This window comes from Typopeltis vanoorti, chromosome 17, assembly GCF_054136105.1.
Source record: "Typopeltis vanoorti isolate ZY-2024b chromosome 17, IOZ_Tvanoo_1.0, whole genome shotgun sequence".
In the NCBI taxonomy this organism is placed as follows: Eukaryota; Metazoa; Arthropoda; class Arachnida; order Uropygi; family Thelyphonidae; genus Typopeltis; species Typopeltis vanoorti.
This window is the reverse complement of record NC_143565.1, coordinates 77,458,840-77,482,731: the sequence shown is the minus strand read 5'-3', so window position 1 is coordinate 77,482,731 and position 23,892 is coordinate 77,458,840. Positions and strand designations below refer to the sequence as shown.

The 23,892-nt window shown below is 35.0% G+C and overlaps 1 protein-coding gene across 2 annotated transcripts in view; it reads left to right on the top strand.

Annotated features, from left to right (window-relative positions):
* LOC150097521 (endoribonuclease LACTB2) overlaps nt 1-23,409 on the top strand; it is a 93,485-nt gene extending 70,076 nt beyond the window's left edge. For both annotated transcript variants that reach the window (XM_090407190.1, XM_090407191.1), the window contains exons 6-7: nt 3,262-3,343; nt 23,109-23,409. In XM_090407190.1, coding sequence (XP_090263316.1) covers nt 3,262-3,343; nt 23,109-23,167 — 141 coding nt within the window. In that variant the 3' untranslated portion in view covers nt 23,168-23,409. The remainder of the gene's footprint in view (nt 1-3,261; nt 3,344-23,108) is intronic.
* The last annotated feature ends 483 nt before the right edge of the window (nt 23,410-23,892 follow it).

Genomic DNA, 23,892 nt, shown 5'->3' with positions numbered 1-23,892 from the left:
AGAAGAGACACAATGCAGGTATCGATGTTCTATGGGATAGTGGCTGAAGAGAGTTTGTAAGAGAAGTGTCATTTATCAACTGAACTGAACTGCCTATACATAAGAGCAGTATTTCCATGTTAGCCAGATTTGGGATTTGTACAGAGTAAGTAACTGTTCAGCAGAAAAGTACCATCTTGACCAGAAAAGGATGCCAAGTTTTTTGGAAGCTGTTGATGCTATAGAAGTGATATAATTGTGAAAGGAAAGGTTTGGAGTAAGAGTCAGTCTGAGAAGAGAGATTTGGTCTTGACTGTTGAGCTCAGCATTATCGAAAGTAAGCAAAGAAGATCTAAGGGTTTTTTTTACAGGAAAACAAATAAATCTGTTTTAGAAGCATTGAAGTTGACTAGGTTGCTTTCATCCCAGTCAGTCATACTGGCACTTGTTATAGATGATCTTGAAGCATGAGATATTTGAGCACTGCAAAGCCTATCATATGAATAGAATAAGTGGAGTGTGCTATCATCAGCAAAACTATGAATAGGGTTTGCAGTAAATGAGAGCAGGTCATTTATATAAATCAGGTTGGGTGAAATGACATACTCTGAGGGACACCAGCATTGGCAGAAAAGTCTCAGAAGAGAACGCCATCCACCATTACACATGGAGAGCAATCTGAGAGAAAAGTGGCAATCCATTTGCACACATTTACACAGGCAGTCCATATAATGGTAACTTGTTGAGAAGACCTTGATGTGAGACCCTATCAAAAGCTTTGTAGATGTTAAGAGCAACAGAACAGGTTTCTCCAAACCTTTCCATGTAATGAGTCCAAATGTGAGTGATATAGGCTAGGAGATCTGTGGATCTGGAGTTACGAAATCCATACTGGTGGTCCTAATTAAGTGGCACTTCTCAAAGGGTTGAAGAAGCTGACTGCTGATAACCTTCTCCATTACTTTAGACAAAATTAATGTAAGAGAAATAGGTTGATAGCTTGATGGTAAACATTTATCTCTTTTTTGGGGAATTGGTTGTATATGAGCTTTCTTCCATGCTGAAGGGCGAATGCCAGCTGAGTACAGTTTGGTGAATAGAGAACAGATGTTAGTTTCGAGAGCATATCTCGTGAGCACAACAGGTGGAATTCTATCTGAACCAACTGTCTTTTTAGTATCCAGGTTATTCAAGATTCTTCTGATGTCTTTTTAGTGGAAACAGGAGGCATGAGATGCAATATTCTAGGCAAGGAAGGAGTTAATTTGCCATGGTCATCTATGTAAGTGTTGAAAGAGAATGAAACCAAGATATCAACCTTGTCTTTAGGTGATGTTATTGTGCTGCTATTAGGGTGAGATAGAGGAAGAAGCATAGATGGACCAAAGTTGCACCCAACAACTTTCATGCCTTCGAGCATGATTGCTGGTGGCACAAGCAGTGAGTTTTCTACATTTATCCTTTAAATTTAGACTTCCCTTTTAATGGTGGTTTTACAAGTATTGTGAACAACTGTATAGACTTCTAATAAAACTGGTGTTTTGGTCTCAAGCCACTTGTGAAAAGCTATTTGCTTTTCTTGGATAGCCCTAGCAAACTTTTTGAAGAACTTAGCTTTGATATGAGTTGGGGAATTTGAACAGGTGAGGAATGACAGTTTCCATTCTAATATGGATTATTTCTATAAAAAGATCACAACAGGCATCTGTTGTGATCTTGTTATAGAAAATGATCTTGTTATGGAAAACTCACATTTTCCATTTTCTTAAGTTGGCAGCAGAGCTGTGTTTCAGCCATCTAGATTTGACATGCTGAGCAAAGATTCTGAATTTTGCAGAAAATGCTAATGCACAATTCAGAATTCATAAATTATGTACTGATGTTTTATATTAATCATTAATGATTGAACTATGAATTAAACAGCTAAATAATTCATTGTAAAATTTTTATAATTTGTACTCAAGCATTTCAGTTGAATATCATCTATTCCAGCTGCTCTTCTGCTTCACTTTTTAATGGAAGTTTTTCTACTGCTAGTACATAAAACATACATACAACTAATTTATGTTCTGTACTTCCATGTCATAGTCATCAATGTTTGCCAATTTACTATAACACATGCAGAATTTTATCCTGTTTATAGTAAGTCTTAATTCTTAAACCAACTACATAACTTTTATGCATGGGATTGTGTAAATAGTCTGTATTTCTTTCTCACCTCCAAGGAAAACAGAAAAAGTTATCAAGTTAGCAGAGCTCTTAATAAAAATAGTAATGAAAGATGGCATTATGGGCCTTTTTAATTTTTCAAGTACTGTAAATTACTTTAATGTCAATAAATTAACCACCCAACTGGCCATGACGTGTATATATATATGCCAAGGTTATCATGGATGCAAAGTGCATATTAAAATTGTAATACCATTGATATTACATTGAAATATATGATGGATACGAAGTATAGAGGAGTGATGTATTTTATCCATATTGATGGCGATGTAATTAATGAGTGAATTCTCTGTTTAACTAATTCAGTTTTGATAAATGAATGATATTATTCTGAAAGTTTTTGTGATATGCCATCATTTCTCCTATAGCAGTTGTCTGTAATGTGTGAATTTGTTCATATGCAATAGATAAATAGAGTAATAAAATCATCAAACATGAAGACATGTTAGCTCATATGTGGTTTTTTGCTAGGTGACTATACTCTATAATGAGTATGTATCACACTGTTCTCCCAAGTTTATGTACATTTTTTATTTCATGAAAAAGAAAAGCCTTAAATATTGAGGATGAGGTTGGAATAATGTTTTGAAAAAATGAGAGAATATGATATCGTAAGAGCATCAGACCTAAAGGAATCCACATTGTATATCATCTGAGACAACACTGCAAAATTAAAGAAATTTATTTAGCAAGAACAGCTGCTAGTTCTGCATATATCTATTTAGAACATGCCTAAAGAAATAGTCTTTACTGTAGCAGTTTTTCTTTATTTATTAGTGATTAAAGATGTTAAAAGCTATAGCAACATTTTTAGTGAGTTATTATTTATTTATGTTTTATTTTTAACTGTACAGTATTACTTATGAGATTGTATATAGATTTTAAGTGTACTGCCCCTAACCCTACATCACATCCTAAGATTTGTTATTTTTATTGCATGAAATTCTCATGTTGTTGAGATTTTTAGGAACACATACTGTGTTATAGGAGAAATGATAGTATTAATATGTTAACTATATTAGCATATTTTTTGAAACATAGCTATAATTGTAGGATACACCAGAAATTTTGCATCGAGCTGCTGCAAATAGTGTAAAACAACATTTACTTAAGCTGATTAAAGAAAATAAAGTTGGTAAGTAATCAGTCATCTTTCTGAATCTTTTTTCTCTCCACCATATACTACCATTTAGCAATGGTAAGTTATCATACAATCATGCAATAAATATATGATTGTATGACTGCTCACCTAAATACTCTCTTGAATTTTAGATGTGCATTTTAAAGTAATTTAAAGTAATCGCAGTGAATGTTAGTAAACATATTTAAACATGGTTTTGTTCATATATTTATATCAAGAAAGCACTAAAGGTGAGTGCTTGCCTTTTTTCACAACTTTAGTACTACCAGTCAAATATCTTCTAGCTACATGAGTAAACAGAGTTTATTTTTCCAAATATTGGAAAATTCTGGCTTAGACTCATTTTTGGTGCCTTCTTAAATTTTCTACAGCAGTTACATTTGCAAATTCAAAGAGGCTTCCAAAATAATGTGTTACTCTCCCTCACACACTGTGTAATAAAAAATCATGGACTCATTTTAAACATCAAATTTAGTCTTCAGTTATGAAACATCTTAACCACACAAATCTGGGATACAGTGGAATTAATACTTTTCACCACGACAATATACATGTGATTCCATCACATCCATATAATTATTAAAATTTGTCATTTATTCTTGTACTTCTGTTTGAATGTTGTAATTGCCTCAGATTTTTGCACCATCTGTATATTTCTCCTGAAGAAGCTCACTAAAAGAGTATGCAAAACTTGGTAAAGTATTTTAAAAAGTCACCAGGTGGTGTCTCGCTGAAAGGTTTGTGTAAAGAAGGCTCCAGGTTGAGATACGTTTTTTTTGACTAATTATAAATAAGTGTGTGTTTATGTGTAAGAGTTGTGGTAGAAGTTGTGTTCTTGAAGTGTTTGTATTGTGTGGACTTGTTTGTTTACAAAATTGTTAAACTTGGAGTATAATAACTAGGAAAGGAAAGATGTTGGCAGCTTTGTCTTTACAAGAGTTTAACTTTGATTTTAGTCATTTCATGAAATGTGAGGTGTGATATATGTATTCATTGGATTATGTAAAATTATGGATATTTAAGGTGGTTGGAAGGAGGGTGTGTTCATAGTGTGATCTGAATGCAGACTTGATGGGCAGTAACATATCAGTAACTGAAGGTGTTAGTAGCAAAAATGCCATGAGAAGGATGAGTGCTTCTCTGATAGCAAAGAGAGATACTGTAAAAGAGCAGCAAAATAATAGTAAAAAAAAAGTTTTGAAACAGTGAATGAGCGATCTGCTGAACGAAACAATAACTGGTAGTTAGAATGATGAAAGCAATACAAATGTAGCAGAAGTTGAAAAACAGAGTGCAATTAATGGTAGGGTAGCAAGTGGCATTTACAGCTAACATGCATGTGTGACTGGCGATAAAATAGAGTGACGCAAGATTTGAAAGCTGAGTTGGTGAAGATGGGGCAGGAGACGTAACGGATGCAGAATGAAATGAAGAGAATTATAATTATGTATGGAAGAGTGAAGGAAATGAAAACAAATGATGTTGGTATGAAAGAGGTAACAAAAAGACCCATGAGTGGTATTGTAGGGGATTCGATTATTAGAGGTGTTGTAAATGAAAAGATGCACAAGATTTGTGTTTTCTTGGAAGTAAAATTAATAGGGTGATTGAGGCATTAGATATGAGTAAGCAAGCAAAAGAGTTGGTAGTGGTAATAGCTACAAATGACTTTACTGGTAACAAGGAAAATGTAAGATTGGATATCAGAAAGTTGTTGAGAAGGATAAAAGATAATAGTGTGATAGGGAAAAGTAGTCAGTGTTTTGTCTGGGTATAACAGTGGTGAGATGAGGTGGAGAGCAAAAATTGTGAATGATATGTTAGCTGAAATGTGTGAGGAGAAAGGAGCAGTTCGTTAATGTGTGGAATGAGTTTGAAGGACAAATTGAATTGTATGATGATGGACTGCATTTGAATGATTTAGTGTGAATCATTTGGAGAGACCACTGCCGGAAGGAAGAGTAATGAATGCAAATAATGAATCCAATCAAGTAAGAAGTGATGTGCAAGAGCAGGAGAATAAGAAAGAAGAGATCAAACTGGTGCACATGAAAGGATAGCATGAGTGTAGAGAACTAGTGTGGTAGAAAAACAGAGAGTCTTTGGGTGGAGACAGGGAACACAGAGTGAGAAAAGCTGATGCTCCAGAAGGATGTGAATGCATGTGTATACAAAAAGGTAGGAGAAAAAGAAAAGACTGAAGTATAGAGATGTCACATCTAATGAGTGGTATCAGTAAAACTTGTTTATAGATCCAGGAATGAGTATACAAACATAACAGGAATGATCCTGTTATGTTTGTATACAAATACTAGAAATACACGAAACAAGGCAAATAGTTGCATTGATTGAGTTTGATCACCCCTAAAAATTGTTGGAATAAGTGACACATGGTTGGATGTGGATGACAACCTGACAGAGTAGAGACAAGAATAGAGATGGATATGATATGATGTCATGAAAATGGAAAAGGTAAAAAGGGAGGTACTGGTAGAAAAAGAGTTTTCCATACAAGTTAGAGATGCAAGGGAGAAAGGGTGATAGTGGTTTTGAGGCAGTACAGTATGAGATAGAGGTGAATAGAATGAAAGTCTTTGTTGGATATAGACCTGGTAATGTGGGTGGAGGTGACCATGAAATGTATAATCAAATTAGCTAAGCAAATAAGAAAAGGGTAATCATTATGGGTGATTTTAATTATATGGACTAGAATGATGAGATAGCAACTGGAAATAAATAAAATGAGTTTTTGAGGGACAACTGTCTCAGGCAGTATGCCACTGAGGGCATACAAGGATTGATGGGCTTGAATTTGATCATCTCATCAGAAGCTGTTACTATAAATGAGGTGTCAAATCTCTCTCCAGTTAGTGAGAGTGACCATGAAGCGATTATCTGGGTGGTTGCCAACCATGGGAGAACTTCTGTAAGAAAAGGGCATAATATGGAAATGCAAGGCTGGTAATTATGAGAAGCTCAAAGACAGCTTGCAGGTCATGGAATGAAGAGTTGGATGGAAAGGAGATCAGTGTTGCTTGGGTGATATTCAAGAACTATCTAGTAGAAGCAATGTTCTAAATGTATTTCAAGGGTTAGATGGTTAAATAAGGTAGTGTAAAATGGATGAATGAAGAGATTAAGCATGCAATACAGAAGAAAAAGGCATTATTATTATTATTACATGACGCCTCCAGGGAGTCCAAAGACTCATCTAGGGAGGGCACCCACTCTACAACTCTCTTTCTTCACCACTCGATCCACCAATGAACTGCAACTACCTTCATCATCTATGCCAATGCCATCTACTGCCAACCACCACCACTAGTATTTTCACAGACAATCGCAAACATCCATGCCCATGCGGGATTCAAACCCGCAGCATTTTGGCTGGAGAGCGGATATGCTAACCACTATGCCAACCAGGCCGACAACATAAGATGAGGGATGATCCATTCCATGAGAATTACAAAAACAGGCAAGGAGGGCAACTCAGTTGGTTAGAGTAGCAAAGGTGCAGTATGAGTAGCAGTTAGCTAATGATGCGAAAAAAAAAAAAAAAAAAAAAGAACTCCTAGGGAGTTCTTTCATTATGTACTGCACAATAGCCAGCAAAAAAAAAAAAAAAAGATTACAGAAGAATGACATTGATTGGAGAAAATGGTATAAGACCAACTGCTGCAGAGAATATAGTTGAGATATTTAATGAGTAGTTCATAAATGTCTTTCATTCTTGTGAATGCAGCATCATGGAGAGTTTGAGAACAATTGATGATGAAGAGGAGAGTCTGACTGTAAGTGAGGAAGAGATATATGGGGAATTGAGTAAACTTAATGTTAATAAGACTGTGGGACTTGATGATATATCACCACATATTTTGAAGGAATGTGCTAGGGAGTTGGCATCTGCCTTGACATATTTGTTTAATATGAGTCTTACACATTGATAAGGATAAGTATCAAGTTCCAAAGGAGTGGAAGGAAAGCAAGATTGTGCAGCTTCATAAGGGAAGTGATGGAACTCAAGCATTAAATCATAGGCCTATCTGTATGTCTGGTGTTGTGGTTAAAGAACTGGAGAAGATGGTGAGAAGCAGGATCCAGAATTGGGTTGACAACAGTGGTATTATCTTTGATGGAACTGCATGGATTTGCTGAAGGGAAGTCATGTTTTATTAATCTGCTTATTACAATAAGGTGACAGCTTCTTTGGACAAAAGAGATGGATATACAGTAGTATACTTAGATTTTGCAAAGGCTGTTGATAGTAAGACCAGAGCAGATGGGGTTGGATATTAGACTAGTGCATGGGATTGGAGATTGGCTATCTGATAAGTATTAGCAAGTTGTGTATGGAGGAGCAATATCCCAGAGGAGGAAAGTCACTAGTGGTGTGCCTCGGGGTTCTGTTTTAGGGCTAGCTGAAGATTTGGATGGGAATATTCAGTTGTTGCAGATGATGCAAAGTTGGGATGAACTATGAGGAGTAGAGCAGATATTCTTGCCTTACAAGAAGACTCAAATAGATTGAGTGAATGGGTATGGGCGTGGGGATGCGAGTTTAATGTCACAAGATGGTTTTAAAATTTGGGAAACTAAGATGGAATGTAGAATTTATGCTTGGTTGGGCTATATTGTTGGAGGTAGAGGAAATAAGAGATCTTGGGGTGATGATGGATAAGGATCTAAAATTTAGAGGATATATTGCCAAAGTTGTGTTGTCCTGTTCTGTTCCATTGTATAAGGTTGTTTTCAAAAAGGATGATCAGATGTTGAAGAGATTCAGAGGTGATTGACCAAATAGTTTCTGATCTCTGGAATGTTGAATATGAAGAAAGGTTGAAATGATGCAATTTGCAGAGTTTAGTGGATAAGAGGAATAGGGATGATATGATACAGACATATAAGTTAGTAAAGTGTTGTTATAGGATTAACGTGGTAGAGGTTTTTCATAAAATGGTGGAAGATCAGGAAACAACAAGAGGTCATTCCTAGAAGCTGTGTGAGCAAGAAGCAGTTTTTTGCATGGAGATTTGTGAATAACTGGAATGAACTGGCTGAGAGTGTGGTGTCTGAGAATTTGAATATGTTTAAGGAAAAGTATGATCAGCTGTATGTATGACCAAGAGACCTCCTAGTTGAGTTTTTGACTCCATGGGGTCTTAGGATAATAATAATAATTAAACATCAGTTTATTAGTTTATTTAGTTCTATTATTTCAATGTTATTAATACTGGCAGTCCATAAACAAGAAGATTCATTTGATCATCAGCACCAGAATCCATACTAGCAGTCACTTAATGTAAAGATTTATTGCTCTTCTTAGGAATGAATTGAATGTGGGTTAATTTCTAGGCTGCATGATAGATACTAGTGGATTAAGAGAGAATAAATAAAAAGAAAGGCAACACATTACTGGAGTCCAATCTGGAGACAGATCTTCAAAACAATCAGAGAAATGTCATCCTTAGCCATTCGGTATAAGTTGGAGTAGGTTTTTTGAAACAGGTTTTTATCAACCATTATACAGCTGCACTGCTGAATTTCTAGCAACAGGTGATCCATCCTTTAGTTCACTGGACCAATGCATATGCCATTAGGTTTGGCACAAAGCATATATGTCAGCCAAGTGAAATAGCACTGTTGATACGAAAGTGGCCCCATTGTCATTTTGGGTGGGTACTATTGTAACATTCTTTATTAGTACAGCAATTGATATGTTTTAATTTATACTGTACTGCACTGATAAATCTGTATCATTTCTGCCTATATTGTGTATATCACATTAAATCGTTTTAGTCACATTCTTGCATTTAATACTTGTTTAATTAATAATTATGTTTCGTTGATACCAATCATTTATAATAATATATTTCATATATTCACTTAATTCATATTAATTTATATATAATTTTAAGTTTCTAGCAATCTATGATACTTGAGATATATGGGAGAGGTATAATTAGTTGGGCAGAGATGCACTCATAAATTATTATTATGCTATCTCCATTAATCTGGTCTAGTTCACTGGGCCGATGCATATGCCATTGGGTTTGACACAAAGCATATATGTCAGCCCAGTGGTGAAATGGTTAATCTGGCAAGCCACTGGAACCATGGAATTCTGGAAAATCAGTGGTGCACCTATAGTATATTAAAATGTTACAAAACACTATCGTTTACATGTTTGTTTGTTTTTATGTTACATGTAAAAATACAGCAGTTTAGTTTAACATTGGTAAAGACTTCTTAGCTTGATTTAGAAACCCCCATTAATATGACACGATCTCATATCTGCCTGTACCAAACAGAGATGTTTTGTATAGGCAAGTATCTAGAAACCCAATGATATGCCATGATCTCTCATCTTCCTGTGTCAGACAGAAATGTTTCATATAGGCAGGTATCGGATGTCACTTTTTGTTTGGTAATTCAAACCTATGATACTTTATGAAATTTTATTTGTTTCTTTTCTAGTTATAAAGTTCACCTTATTGTTCAACATATGTTTTGAATCTATTCACTTTTTTGTCTATATCAGTTTCATTATTAAATGTGATATTACATCCTTGGAGGACAAAGATAATGCTGGGAGAGAACATGGTGGTCGTTCATTTAGCACAGTGTTTCCCAAAATGAGTGGTACCCCCCCTTGGGGGGGTGCTGGAATGATACGGGGGGGGAGTAGTGGCCTCATTAGCAAAAGGGGGTTTTGAATTGAAGTAAGGGGGCAGTGAAAGCATAAAGGACAAAAATTAGGTGCTGAAAAAACTTTATTATTAAAAATTTGGGTGATACAACTGTTGCATAACATGAGTAAAGGTTGTAATGGTTGCTTTATTTTCCAAGGAAACGTACAAAATGCAAGTTACAGCTAATCGACATTGAAGTCCGACAACAGGTATTAACAAACAAAGTGTTGGCAGACGTGCACTTTCGAATGATCAGGATATACAAGTCCAATACGCATCAGCAGGAACATGTACATGTTATGACTTGTTCACTGTATAATACTATAAATATGTGAGATGTATGAAATCAGTTTTAGATTGTTTCTGAATTGTGTGACAAGGTTAGCAATTTGATGTAGTGCATAAAAATTTTAATGCATATTTGATACCTAGTCGGTACCTTACTTACATGGATTACACACAAAGCAAATTATTGCTGTTCCAATAAAACAGCAGGTTTCACACAAGTATTTTTAGGCCTTTTCTTGTAAAAAATAATTTGTTTAAGTACTTGAGAAATTGTATTGTATTAATTTTATAAATTTAACTTTTTTTTACAGATACTATTATGACTGAACCCAAGAAGAAATGTAGACATTATAATATCGAATATTTGAAATACGGCTTTATTCAGTTGCCTACAAACAAAGCATTTGAAAAAACTTTTTGCCAAAAAATTTTTTCAAATGAATCTATGAAGCCTTCAAGACTAGAAGAACATTTGACAAAAGTTCTTGCCGATAAAAAAAAAAAAGATGAGGATTTATCGTATTTTCAAGCACTTTAAGAAAAATTTTTGAAACAACCAACGTTGGCAATTATTTTTTCAGTAGCATCCAAATTAGATTATGATGGGTTGCATGCCTCTTACAACATTTCCTTACTGATTATTAAATCTGAAAAACTGCATAATGTTGGTGAAGAACTAATCCTACCAGATGTTAGTGAGGTCATATGCACTGTACTGCACAAACCATCCTCTGATATTATCAAGAAAATTCCTTTGAGCAATAATACAGTGCAATGAAGAATTGATGAAATGGCCCAGGATGTTAAGACTCATTATGTGAGCATTTAAAAACAACCCAGCTCTCTATACAACTTGATGAGTCTATTTACCAGGAAATGAAACCTTACTTTTAGCATATGTATAATACATAAAGAAAAAATTTCCCAAGAATTATTATTTGCTAAAAGTTTTCTAACTGATACTAAAGGAGAATCAATATTTCGTGCATTGGAAGAGTTTTTTAAAGAAAAAGAAATCCCTCTGAATAATGTCTTGTCAATTGCTACTGATGGTGCTCCAGAGATGGTAAGGCACTCTTGCAGTTTTATTGCATATTTCAAAGAGATGGTGCCAAATATATTCACTGTAGACTGTGTGATTCATTGTTAACATTTAGTTGCCAAATACCCGAGTGATCACTTACAGGTCATTACATTATGTAATTATAGTAGTGAACGAAATCAAAAGTCACTCATTGAATTACAGATTGTTAGGACAACTTTGTGTTTAAAATGATGAAGAATTCAATCACTTGCTGCTCCATACAGAAGTTTGTTTGAATCAATTTTATAAACTCTTTGACTCAGGGCTACAGTTTTAGAAAACAGATATGATTCTTTGCGAGCAAACTTGATTAATTTCAAAGTGATATAGCTCATTGAATTACAGATTGTTAGGACAACTTTGTATTGAAAATGATGAAGAATTCAATCACTTGCTGCTCCATACAGAAGTTTGTTGGCTATCAAAGAGTTCCTGTTTGAATCAATTTTATAAACTCTTTGACTCAGGGCTACAGTTTTTAGAAAACAGATATGATTCTTTGCGAGCAAACTTGATTAATTTCAAAAGTGATATAGCTTATTTGACCAACTTTAACAAATTTAATGAAACAAATATACAGCTCCAAGGAGATGAGCTGAATTTAATAAAAACAAAAGCTGTTATTTCTGCATTTGTGTCAAAATTTGTCCTATACAAATGAAACTTAGGATGAGGAGAATTCAGCAAGTTTCCAAATCTATCAACAGTGGAAAAATGTGATAAAGATGTGCTCAGCTATTGTCAGCATTTGAATGCTCTCCATTATGATTTCAACCAATGATTTAAATATATTCTTGAAATGAAAATACCCAGTTGGGTTTTGACCCATTTTCAAGTACAAATACAGAAGAATCTTTACAGAAAGAATTATTAATTATTACAGAATTAAAGAATTTAAAGAATTATTACAGAAAGACCTGATAGAACTAACAACAAATGAGGAATTGAAATTAAAATTCAAAAACTGGTACCAACAGTTCTGGTTGCAAAAGCAGATACCCATACTTTATTGTGGGCTGTGGTAAAAAATTTAAATTTCATTTCCATCATAATATTCAGTGGGACATGGGTTCAGTGCAGTCACAAATCTTTTAACTAAAAAAAAAGAAACTGACTACAAATAGCTGATCGCAGTGATTTAAGAATGCTTCTGACAAATATAATAGAGCCAAATATTAGTTAATTGGCAGCAGCACCCCAGGCTCATCATTCTCATTATTTTTAATATTCCTGATTGTTATTTACTATTTTATGTGCGATTTTTACATATGTGCAATTTATATTTGTTTTCTTAATTTTAATAATGTTACTAAACTTTGAGCTCCAACTTCTCCTATGCTCATTTGCAATTTATGTTTCTTTTGTTGATTTCAATAAATAGTTTTAAAATTTCAGTTCCAAGATGTCTTATTTCCAAACTTCAAAAATCTCCACTAGATGCATAGTAAAATTCAAATTTGTGTCTGTATCTATCAGTTTGTTCACTTAAAAGTTGATAACTGCTGATCCGATTTTCATACGGTTTTCTTTTATATGCATCAGGTAGAGCTGGTCAGGTCTTAGAAAGTAGTTTCCAGAAGCAGGGGGGGGGGATTAAATTTTTTTGGTAAAAGAGGCAGTTAGCCAAATAAGCTTGGGAACCACTGGTTTAGCATAATGCAAAACAAGCTGAATTATACTTTATGAATTGAAAAACTGTCTCTAATATCCAGGACAGAATATTCAGCAAGAAAAGAAATTATTTGTACTTTTGGTGTCCTGGCCTTGTTATTTTTTCACAAAAAAAGGTTACAAGAATATAAAACAACATGTACATATATTGGCAGTTCCTTGCTTTTTTATATATGAAAGGAGATCAAACCTAATTTGTTTTTTAAGCAGATACAACCACTATACCAAATATCATGCCAAAATAAAATTCTAATTTTATCTTCATAGAAAGGGCTATTTGCTACTAGTAAGAAATACAAAAATACTTACACAACAAAATACCACACAAGAATGGACTGTTTGTCCACCGTCACACCCTATGGCTTCCTACTAAGCAGGAATCCATAGGTTGTGACATAGCAGTTATCATTTGCTATCACTCATTTTATGTTACCATGGTACAATATGTACAATAATACCATGGTACAATTATATCATTAGAATTTATCAAGTATATCTTCATTTAAGGAGATCTGGATCTTGTGATCTAATCTTGTGCATCTTTTCACTGATCTTTGGAATTTCATTACTGCAGCAGTGGCGCACCCAGAGGGGGAGGGGGCCAAGGGGCCCGGGCACCCCCCCCCCCAAAGAAAAGGAAAAAACACTAGAAAAATTTCCAAAAATCTTTTCCTAATTAAAATTCATTTTTTTTTATTTATGTTGTGTGCTACTTATGAATTAGCGATCACTGCAGATGCTCAGTTATAGGTTGTATGCGATGTGTAGTGTGTATTTGCAAAACGTCTACTCAACCCTCCCCAAGGTTAAATCCTGAGCGCTCAGTCCCCTCCAAGATTAAATCCTGAGTGCGCCACTGTTCTGCAGTTTTTATTTTAATAAGATCTTATTGGTTTAAAGTCTATGTTTCTGATCTGTGCATTAATATGGGTGTGGTCTTTACTTTATGAAATTTTATTTGTTTCTTTTCTGGTTATAAAGTTCATCTTATTGTTCAACATATGTTTTAAATCTGTTCACTTTTTTGCCTATGTCAGTTTCATTATTAAATGTGATATTATATCCTAAATAGTTGAACAGCCGCACTCTTTTCATGTACACAGTTTTCAACAACAACAACTACTATTTTTATTCTCATTGGGAATTGTCCAAGAAAAGATATTACTTTAGTTTTAGGAACTGAAATTTTCATATTATGATTTTCACATATGATTTTTCATATTATATTCATATTTTTTATTATAATCTTTCTTATCTATAATCAGATCAGATCAGAAGTGTATCATTGTTTATCTAATATTTGACATTGTAAAGTGACCATTGCAAATGATATGCAAGTGGAATTATTTAATTATTATTATTTGACACCTCCAGGGAGTCCAAAGACTCTTCGAGGGAGAGCGTACCAACAGCATCGAACAATTGGGCCCCTTCCAACTACTAACCGCGCTCAAGCTTGCTTAACTTTTTGCGTGAGCCATTAGTAGCAGAGGCTCTACCAATCAACCAACCTTTGCTGGCTTTAATGAACACTTCTATGGTGTATATCATACTAATGTGAATAATACTGTGTAACATGTAGAAGGGAGACAAGTATTAAGAGGATTAAAGGTGAGAGAATTGGAGATGTATCAAGTGTTGCTTCAGTTGTTATTTAATGCAAGTCTTGCACTGGGAAAGTTCCTGTGTAGTGGAAAGATAGTAGAATAGTGCCTCTCCACAAGCATGGTTCTAAGACAGAATTCTCAATTATAGACCAGTCTGTATCTGCGGTTGTGGTCAGAGTGTTGGGAAACTAGTTGGGAATAGAATATATAATTGGGTTGATGAACATAGGATTCTCTATGATATCAGCATGGGTATGTGAAGAGTAGGTCTTGTTTTAGAAATCTGCTTACATTTTATGATAAAGTGATGAATGGGTTGGATAAAGGATTCATATACAGAGATTTCCTTGGATTTTGCAAAGCTATTTGATAAATTATCACATGACAGATTGGTGTATAAGCTGCAGAAGATGGAATTGGAAAACAGATTGATTAGATCAGTTGAGGATTGGCTTTCCAAATGATACCAGCAAGTTGTGTATGGTGGAGCAGCATCTCAGAAAAGGAAGATTACTACTGGTGTGCCTCAGAGTTCTTTTCTCAAGCCCCTAGGGTTTAACTTTTTGTTAATGATATTTCATGTAGATTGACTGGGAATCTTCAAATGCTTGCAAATGATGTAAAGTTAGGCAGAATAATCAGGAGTATTGCTGATTTGAATAGACTCTTATCTTAGACAAATGAGTGGGACTGTAGTTTTAATATTAATGAATGCAAGGTACTACTTATACTCTTGGAATACAGAAATATAAGACAAGTACTGTATCAGTAGAGCTGTGCTTCAGAAAGTGGATGAGATTCAGGATCTTTGGGGTGATGGTATACAGTGAACAGCAATCTGGCTACAATCCATGAAGCAAATATGTATAAATGAACAAAAAATGCAGAATCTAGTGTCTCAGGCAAGTGTATCGAATTTGGTAGTCAATTCAGGATGTAAAGGTGGTTGGGGCCTAGCAATAAGAGGGAGGAGTTTTTGGCATTAGTTAGTGCAACCTTGCCAACTTGGCTAACAGCAGATGACATAGTTACAGGGATAGAATATGATAGATTATCTTGTATTTTAGTATTTTCAGGGAGAATAGAGTAGACAGGACAGGGGATAGGGTGCTGCTAGTGATAGCAGATAAATTGCAGCCAACAAGAGTAGCACCATCTGCCCTGATTGATAGGAGTCAATCAGGGCAGATGGTGATTCAATCTGGTATAAGATTGTAGCCAGTAGGGAAAAAAATATAAAATTGGTTGATGCTATAAGTCAGGAGATATCAGGGATGATGTGGAAGACTTGCATCAGCAGATTAGTATGAGTGCAAGTCAAGTAATTATTGTGGGGGGGAAGACTTCAACTTTAGAGATATGGATTCAAAGGGGGGAAAGATCACACGGCAGGAACAAAATGGAATTTATACACTTACTGAGAAATAATTACTCAAACTAGAATGTGACAGTGAGGACTCTGGGTATAAGAGTGTTGGATTGTGTCATAGGATCAGAAAACCTGTCCATAACTAAGCTAGTGGCTATATTGCCTCTAATTGGGGAAAGTGGTCATGGGGTCTTGACTTGGGAGGTAGCAAAACATGCAGAAATTCCACATTTGGCTACCTCATGTATATATGTATACCATGTGGTTATTTACCACAGGTCATTATGACAAACTTAGGAGGTAGCTTGAAGCAGTACCATTGAATAAAGACCTTCAATGAAAGAATGTTCACAGTGATAAGGGTATACTCAAGAGGTATCTGGAGGAACAGTATCACACTGTAAACTCAATGTCAGGAGGGTAAATTGGATAGGAGCTAGATGGATGAATAGTATTATTAAGAACAAGCTGCAAAAAAAAAAAAAAATATTATGAAAGATATGTAAGGAAAAAACTGACCAGCCAACAATAAGGATGGACAAGAAAGGTGATCACCACAGTAAGAAAGGCAAAATATGAAAATAAATTAGCTGAGCAGGCAAAAGGAAATCTCCGAGTTTTTTTTTTAGTATGTGGTAAGTAGGAGAAAGAATGACTATTGAAGGATAACTTTAATAAGTGTAGATTGGTTGAGTAACAACTCAACAAAATTTAAGTTGTTAACCAAAATTTAACAAAATTTAACTTAACCAAAATTTGAGTTGTTAAGTGACCACTTTGGAAGAGAATATCATCCAAGTGAAAGTATTGTTATGGCAGAGGTGACAGAGACTGATGTAAGACCCATCATCATCAAATTCCTGACATGTACCCTCAAGGGGTGTATAGGATATGATAGTACTACATGAAAAATTTACATAATTATTAACTTCCTATCTACAATTTTCCTCCAAATCAGTCTATTACTTGTCACGACTGCAATATTATCATTATCAGATCTTATATTTCTATCGTCTAAGGCACATTGTACCGTATCAATCCACCTATATCTTGGTCTTCCTCTGGGTCATTTTCCTGCCAACCTGGCAGAGAACACTTGTTTTGCTAATCTTTCCCCCCCCATTCTGTTTAAGTGACCATACCACCTGAGATTAGCTTTGCTAATGCATTCCTGGATGCTGACAATGTCAAGTTCTTTCCTAATATCCTCGTTTTTAATATGATATTGCCATTGATGCCATCTGTTCATGCCTCTAATCTTTCTCAGGACTCTCAATCTGTGGTCTCTAGTCTTTGGCCAAGTGTTTTACTTCTGACCCAGCTCTCAGATCCATAAGTTAAAACTGGTTTGAACACTGTCAAACAGTACAGCTAATTTAGTGTTCTGACTAATTTCTCTCTTATTCCATATAAATTTATTCGATTGACTTCCTACCATACCAGCTTTGTTGATTCTGTTGTCTATTTCCATATTTAATTTACCATCTCCACTAAAAATCGTGCCTAAATAGCTGAAATGTTTTACTTGTTCCACAGGTTCTCCATTCACAACACAGTTGACATTTTCAACAATTCTACCTATTTTCATTGTCTTTGTCTTTTTAATGCTGACCTTCATACCATATCTATTACAACAGTTATTCAATTTAGTCAGGGAATCTTGTAAACTTGTAGCGGATTTATTCAGAAGTATAACATCGTCCGCATAAAGCAAAGAGCAGATATTAACAGCTCCAATTTTAATATCAAGTTTAATACCACTTTCCTTCATAATGTGATCCATATAGATAATGAATAACAGAGGGAATAATGTACATCCTTGTCTCACACCAGATTCAACATTAAACCATCTTCCTGTACATCCTTCAATTCTAACTGCCGACTCACAACTCAAAAGAAGACTAAGTATTGCTTGATATAATAATACTTGTCATATGCCTTTTCCAGATCGACAAAACTTAAATACAGATCTTTATTATATTCCCATGCTTTCTCGACTATTTGTCGTAAAGTGAAGATCTGATCCTGACAGCCTCTATTTGGCCTGAATCCATCTTGTTCTTCAAGCTTTTCTTCCACATTTCTTCTCAAGTACACTTGCATAGATCTTGTCAGGAACACTCAGTAGGGAAATACCTCTGTAATTCTCACATTCAGTTTTATTTCCCTTTTTATATATGGGCACTATTAGAGCTCTACTCCAATCATTGGGTATTCGTCCCTCTGTCCAGGCTTTCTGAACTATGCAGTGCAGCCACTGTAAGACTTTTATACCACCATACTTCAGCATTTCTGGTCGAATATCATCTATTCCTGCTGCCTTTCCACATTTCAAGCCTTTGATGCTACTTCAAGTATGGATATGTATTCCTGACTGTATGCCTGTTGAGTGTTTTTTACCACTGTGCTATCACTGCTTGTTTCATTTAGCAGTTTTTCAAAGTAATTACTCCATACTTCAAGGATATCTTTTTCTCCTGTTTTCATGTCACCTTTATCATCTCTAACTCCTTTTACTGCACTCTTTCCTCCATTTCTAAACTTCTTCAACAACCACCAGAATATCTTACCACTTTCTTGATATTTATTTTCTATGTTCTTGAAATATTCCTCCTTTTCTTCCCATGACTTTTGTTTAGCTAGTTTTACACAGTGTTTAGCTTTTTTACATTTGTCTATGTATTCTCTAAGAGCACAAGCTGACTTATTTGCCAGGAACTTTTGATATGCTTTCTTCTTTTAATCCACTGCCTCTTTAACTTCCTGTGTCCACCATGGAGTTCTGATTTTTCTATCCTTGAAGACAACCTCACCACATGCCTCTCTGGCTGAATCAATCAGGGTTTTCTTCAAAGCTTGCCACTGAATCTCCAAGGTTTGGTTCCTCTCAAACTCTTTCATTTTTTCTTCAATAATCTTTGTATATGTTAGTCTACAGTTCACATCTGAGAGCTGCTCAACTTTTATTTGTTTTAAAACTTTCTTACATGTTAATCTTTTCAATATGAAATTCAATTTTATCCTGCTCAAGACTAAATAGTGATCGCTTCCAATTTCAAATCCTCTGTACACTCTGGTGTCCTGCACCAGGGAGAAAACATCACTATCAACAAAAACATAGTCAATGAGACTTTTCTTATTCTTTGCCTCTTCTCTCCATGTGAATTTGTGCACATTTTTATGTTGGAACATGGTGTTAGTAATAACCAGTCCATGTCCTGAGCAGAAATCCAACAGATATTTGCCATTATTATTAGCTTTGCTCTTTTCTCCAAATTTTCCCAAAATATTTTTGTATGTCTCACAATCACTTCCTACTCTGCTATTTGGATCCCCAACAAGGACCAACTTTTCCTTTTTCATCGTGTCAGCTGCTTTTTTAAAATATCGTCAAAAAATTCCTCCACTTCTACCTTAGTAGAACCTTCTGTGGGACCATAGGCACAAATCAGTCTCATTGTCCAGTTACCCATTCTCATATTTGCCCACATCACTCTACTTGAGACTGCCTGCCATTCAAGAAGATTAGCCTCATATTTTGTGTTGAATACTATGGCTACTCCTTCTTTTCCTTGATTGTCATTGCCTGAATATAACATTTTGTATTTATTGCTCAGAAAGATCTCACCAGTTTTTGTCTTTTTTGTTTCAGTCACCCCTATTATGTCGATCTGGTACTTATCTAATTCCTCAGCTAACTCCATTTCTTTACCATTCAGGCTTCTTATGTTGATAGTATACCGATCTTTAACTCTGGTGATGTTGAGTTTTGGTGTGTTTTCAGATTTGTTCCAGTAGCTGACTTTTCGCTGTTCGCCCTGGTTCCCTGGCGAAAACAACGGGGGCCTTGTTTAACCGGGTGACACCCCAGTCGGCATGAAATTTTTTCATGTTGTACCATCATTTTTTATTTTAGTTTAACCAATAAATTGCCAGCCCATCCTCTTTCGTTCAGTATCCAGGTAGATACCCAACAAGGTGCACAACGAGAAGGTGAGGATTGGCCATTAGGTCAGAAGCCCTGGTCGGTTCTCCACATTCCTTTAAAGACTATGTGGAGGTCTCCTCTCAGTTATACAGCTTTGACCCTTAAGCACCCCATGTAAGAACCAAGGTTGATTAATTAGAGGTACTTTGGACATTGCAGAATTTTAATACAGCTGTGGGATAGTAACTTCTGTTTTAAGACAATGTTCAGGGAATTGATGATTCCTTTGTATAAAGGAGGATCTAAGTCTGTGGAAGCAAATATTGGTCTATAATTTGGGGATAAACGAGTCAGTACTGGAAACGTTAGTCAAAAAGAGAATTCAGGAATGCATGGATAAGAGTATGATACTCTGTGACAGCATGGCTTTGTGAAGGGTCAGTCATGCCTTAGTAATCTACTAACTTTTTATAATTGGGTGACAGCTGAGTTGGATAAAGGGAATAGCTACACAGTGGTAGTGCTGGATTTTGCAAAGACATTTGACAGAATACCACATGAATCTGTTGCACAAACTGCAACAAATAGATATGGATATATTGTTATTATTACGTGACACCTCCAAGGAGTCCAAACACTCATTGAGGGAAGACACCTACTCTACAACTCTCTGCCACTCAATCCACCAACTACAGCAAACTGCATCATCTACACCAGTGTTTCCCAAACTTTTTCTACAATGGAACACTTCACAAATCTTGAAAATTTTGCAGAACACCTTGGTTATTTTGTAATGTATTAATTAATAATTAATTGTTAATTTAGCTGATTTTATTATTAATTAATAATTAATTAAACATCAATTAAACATAAACATCATTAATTTAATTTGTGCTGATTTTCATTGACATATCCCATTCTGATCACCAAAAATTTATAATATTATTATAAGTACTTATGAGTGAATGCAGACTTTTTCTCCTGTGTGCTGGTAGTTTTCCCCTCCTTTTTTACATCCTGGAGATTGCTTTGTAGGCTGGAGGTGGATGAATCCTATCTTTTGCTTCACAAACACTTTCAATAAGAGATTTCTTAACACCAAAATTAAACAAAGTCCCTTGTCTCTTATTCATATTAAAATTTAAATCTGCAGGCCTATTACCTTTAAAAAATCACAGCACTAAGGTTTTGAAACTTTTACCCTACAATACGAACTTGCGAAGAAAGTATTCAATATTACTAGATTTGAGAACTGGATACAAACTACCTTGATCTTCAATTTTAGTGGAAAAATTTTCTTTATACTTCCTTGCTGATTGGTCACTAACATTTGCAATACAGATGTTATTTCTTTCAGTTTTGAGAACAGATATGCCGCCTATTGTTGTAATCAGTTTGCAGGCAATTTTTATGATTCGTCATAAACAGTGGTATTCTCTTTCTCGATTGTTGAAAGATTTCTATGTGTGAAAATTAACAATAATTCATGAATATTTCCATGTTTAAAAATATGCCACCCATTGTTATAATCTGCTTGCAGGCAATTTTTATGGCAATTTTTATAAACAGCAGTATTCCCTTTCCCAAATGTTGAAAGATTTCGATGTGTGAAAATTAATGATACACAGATGTTATTAGGCATTCTGGGTCTGAGCTTTTCGACATATCCACAAATATTATTCTTCTCAGAATATTTCCACTATAAAATATTTATTCATGAAAAATGCTTAGAAAACTAAAATGACAAATTCCAGGAGAACTTCTCGCAGAACACAGTTTGGGAAATCCTGATCTATGCCAATTTTTTTTTCATGTTTAATTTTTTTTAAAATTTTTACCATAATTTTGATACTTTATCCAAACACATATACACCGTACTTACAATGGATATGTATATTCGAAAGTTGCAGCATCCCCACGATTTCAAACGATGAGCCGCCACTGTGCCTTAGTATCCGATAATGCAAAGCACATATCCCTCAGACATGTATAATGCTGTGCATTTTGGGAAGGATCACTACCCAGACTGGTTTTGACCTTTATTGAGGTCTTATCAGTGGGAGCCAGACCCAGAAGTGATACCAAGGTTCAAGTAATACAGAAGTCATATTTCCATATACAAGTAGTGAAAAGGTGTCACACCTTATTACTAAATACTCTGAACTAGAGATAGATTGTTAAGTGACTTCACATGCAAACTTTGTTTGCTTACACTTGGATAAAGGGATGAAACCAAAAATATAATTTTTCTTGGCATCTTTAATTTATAATATAACCAAATGATAAGCCTGTGTAGCTCAGTGGATGTGGCATTTGCACACCACGGTGCTTGACCACACAAAGGAAGACTTGATTTCAAATCTAGTCAGTGACTAGAGGAAATTTTTTAAGCCTTTTTTTGACCGGTTCATGAATTACTTGATTTCTGGCATGGGCAAGTGGTTTTTAGTCCTGTAAATTCAAGAAAATCGACCGTAGAACCCACACTATTTCAGACATTAAAAATATATCGTATTAGGATTAGGGACCACGAGATGGCGGCACTTGTTGAGCTGTCTCTTTACTGTGTGTCAATTGAACTGCCCACTCTGTCTCCAAAAGTTAGATAGGGCTAAAACAGTGAGGCCTTTTAGCCCTATCTAACTTCCCATATAGGGAATAAAAGGCGTTAAATGATTTCATTTAATTTATTATTTATAACCAAGTGAGAAAACTTTCAAAGATGATTTAAGTAGGCTGACAGTAATGGTAAAACATAATGGATGTCAATTTAATGTGGAAAAATGACAAGTAAGATACAAAGATTTCAAGCTATGTACAGTAGTATAGGATTGATGAAGGGGAAATGTTTCAGCACTTGGCTAAAGAGAGCAGAACAAATGTCATCTCTGGAAGTTCATTAAGAGTGTGGTTAGCAAAGGCATAGAATTTGATTTTTTTTGCTTGGAGAATGATGAATGAATGGAATGGGTAGCCTGAGTCATTTGTGAGTGTTTTGTCTGTTAATGGTATCAAGAAAAGGTACAATTAATATTGTGTTGATAATTTGGATCTCTTTGTGATAAGTCTTAAGACTCCATAGAGGTACCCATGCAATAATAATAGTCTTTTTTTTTTTATCAGGATTTCGACAGGAGAATCAGAAAACTTTGTATTACTGCTTAATAGATGAAAGTGATTAAACTTCTTAAGTTTCCTCCTCCCTAAGGATGGTTCTCAATTAAAGATTTCTGAATGCTGCTGAAACCTGAGAAAAACTTTCAAGTTTCTTTTATTTGCATCTGTATTTGGATTAATATGCAAAGGAAGTAACTAGAATGATTGATAAATATATTAATTGTGAATTATTTATTAATGTGACCCAGTCATAAGAACTGGTTACGTTATGTTGTATATTCCTCTTAAAACATTTTATATTTTGCCATATTGAAGCTTCAAGTTTCTTTTATTATTTTTTTTTTCTTCAAAATTTTAGCATTCATTCAAGATTTTAGCATACTACAGTTAATTTCCACTATATCAAATGCTATTAAAAGACTCACTCACTATGAAAATCTACTGAGAAGTTCTGACAAAAGCACACAGATACTATCCTAAAAAAAATTCGTTGTACTCTTTGTAAATTATAACAAATTTTCACCTGTGATTCCCGACTAGAGGATTTTTTTAAGCCTTTTTTCAGCCAGTTCCTGAGTTAGTCAATCTTTGGCATGAGCAAGGTTTTTCCCCTCCTGGAAACTCAGGTTTTTGTCCCATCAACTCAAGAAAATTGACCATAGAGCCCACACTATCTGTCAGTAAACATAATGTTAGGATTCGGTTCCATAAGTTTGTGGCATTTGTCAGCTGCCTCTCTTCACTGGTGCTGTGTATAATTTGTGATAGTCAGACGAGCTATCTTGGATTG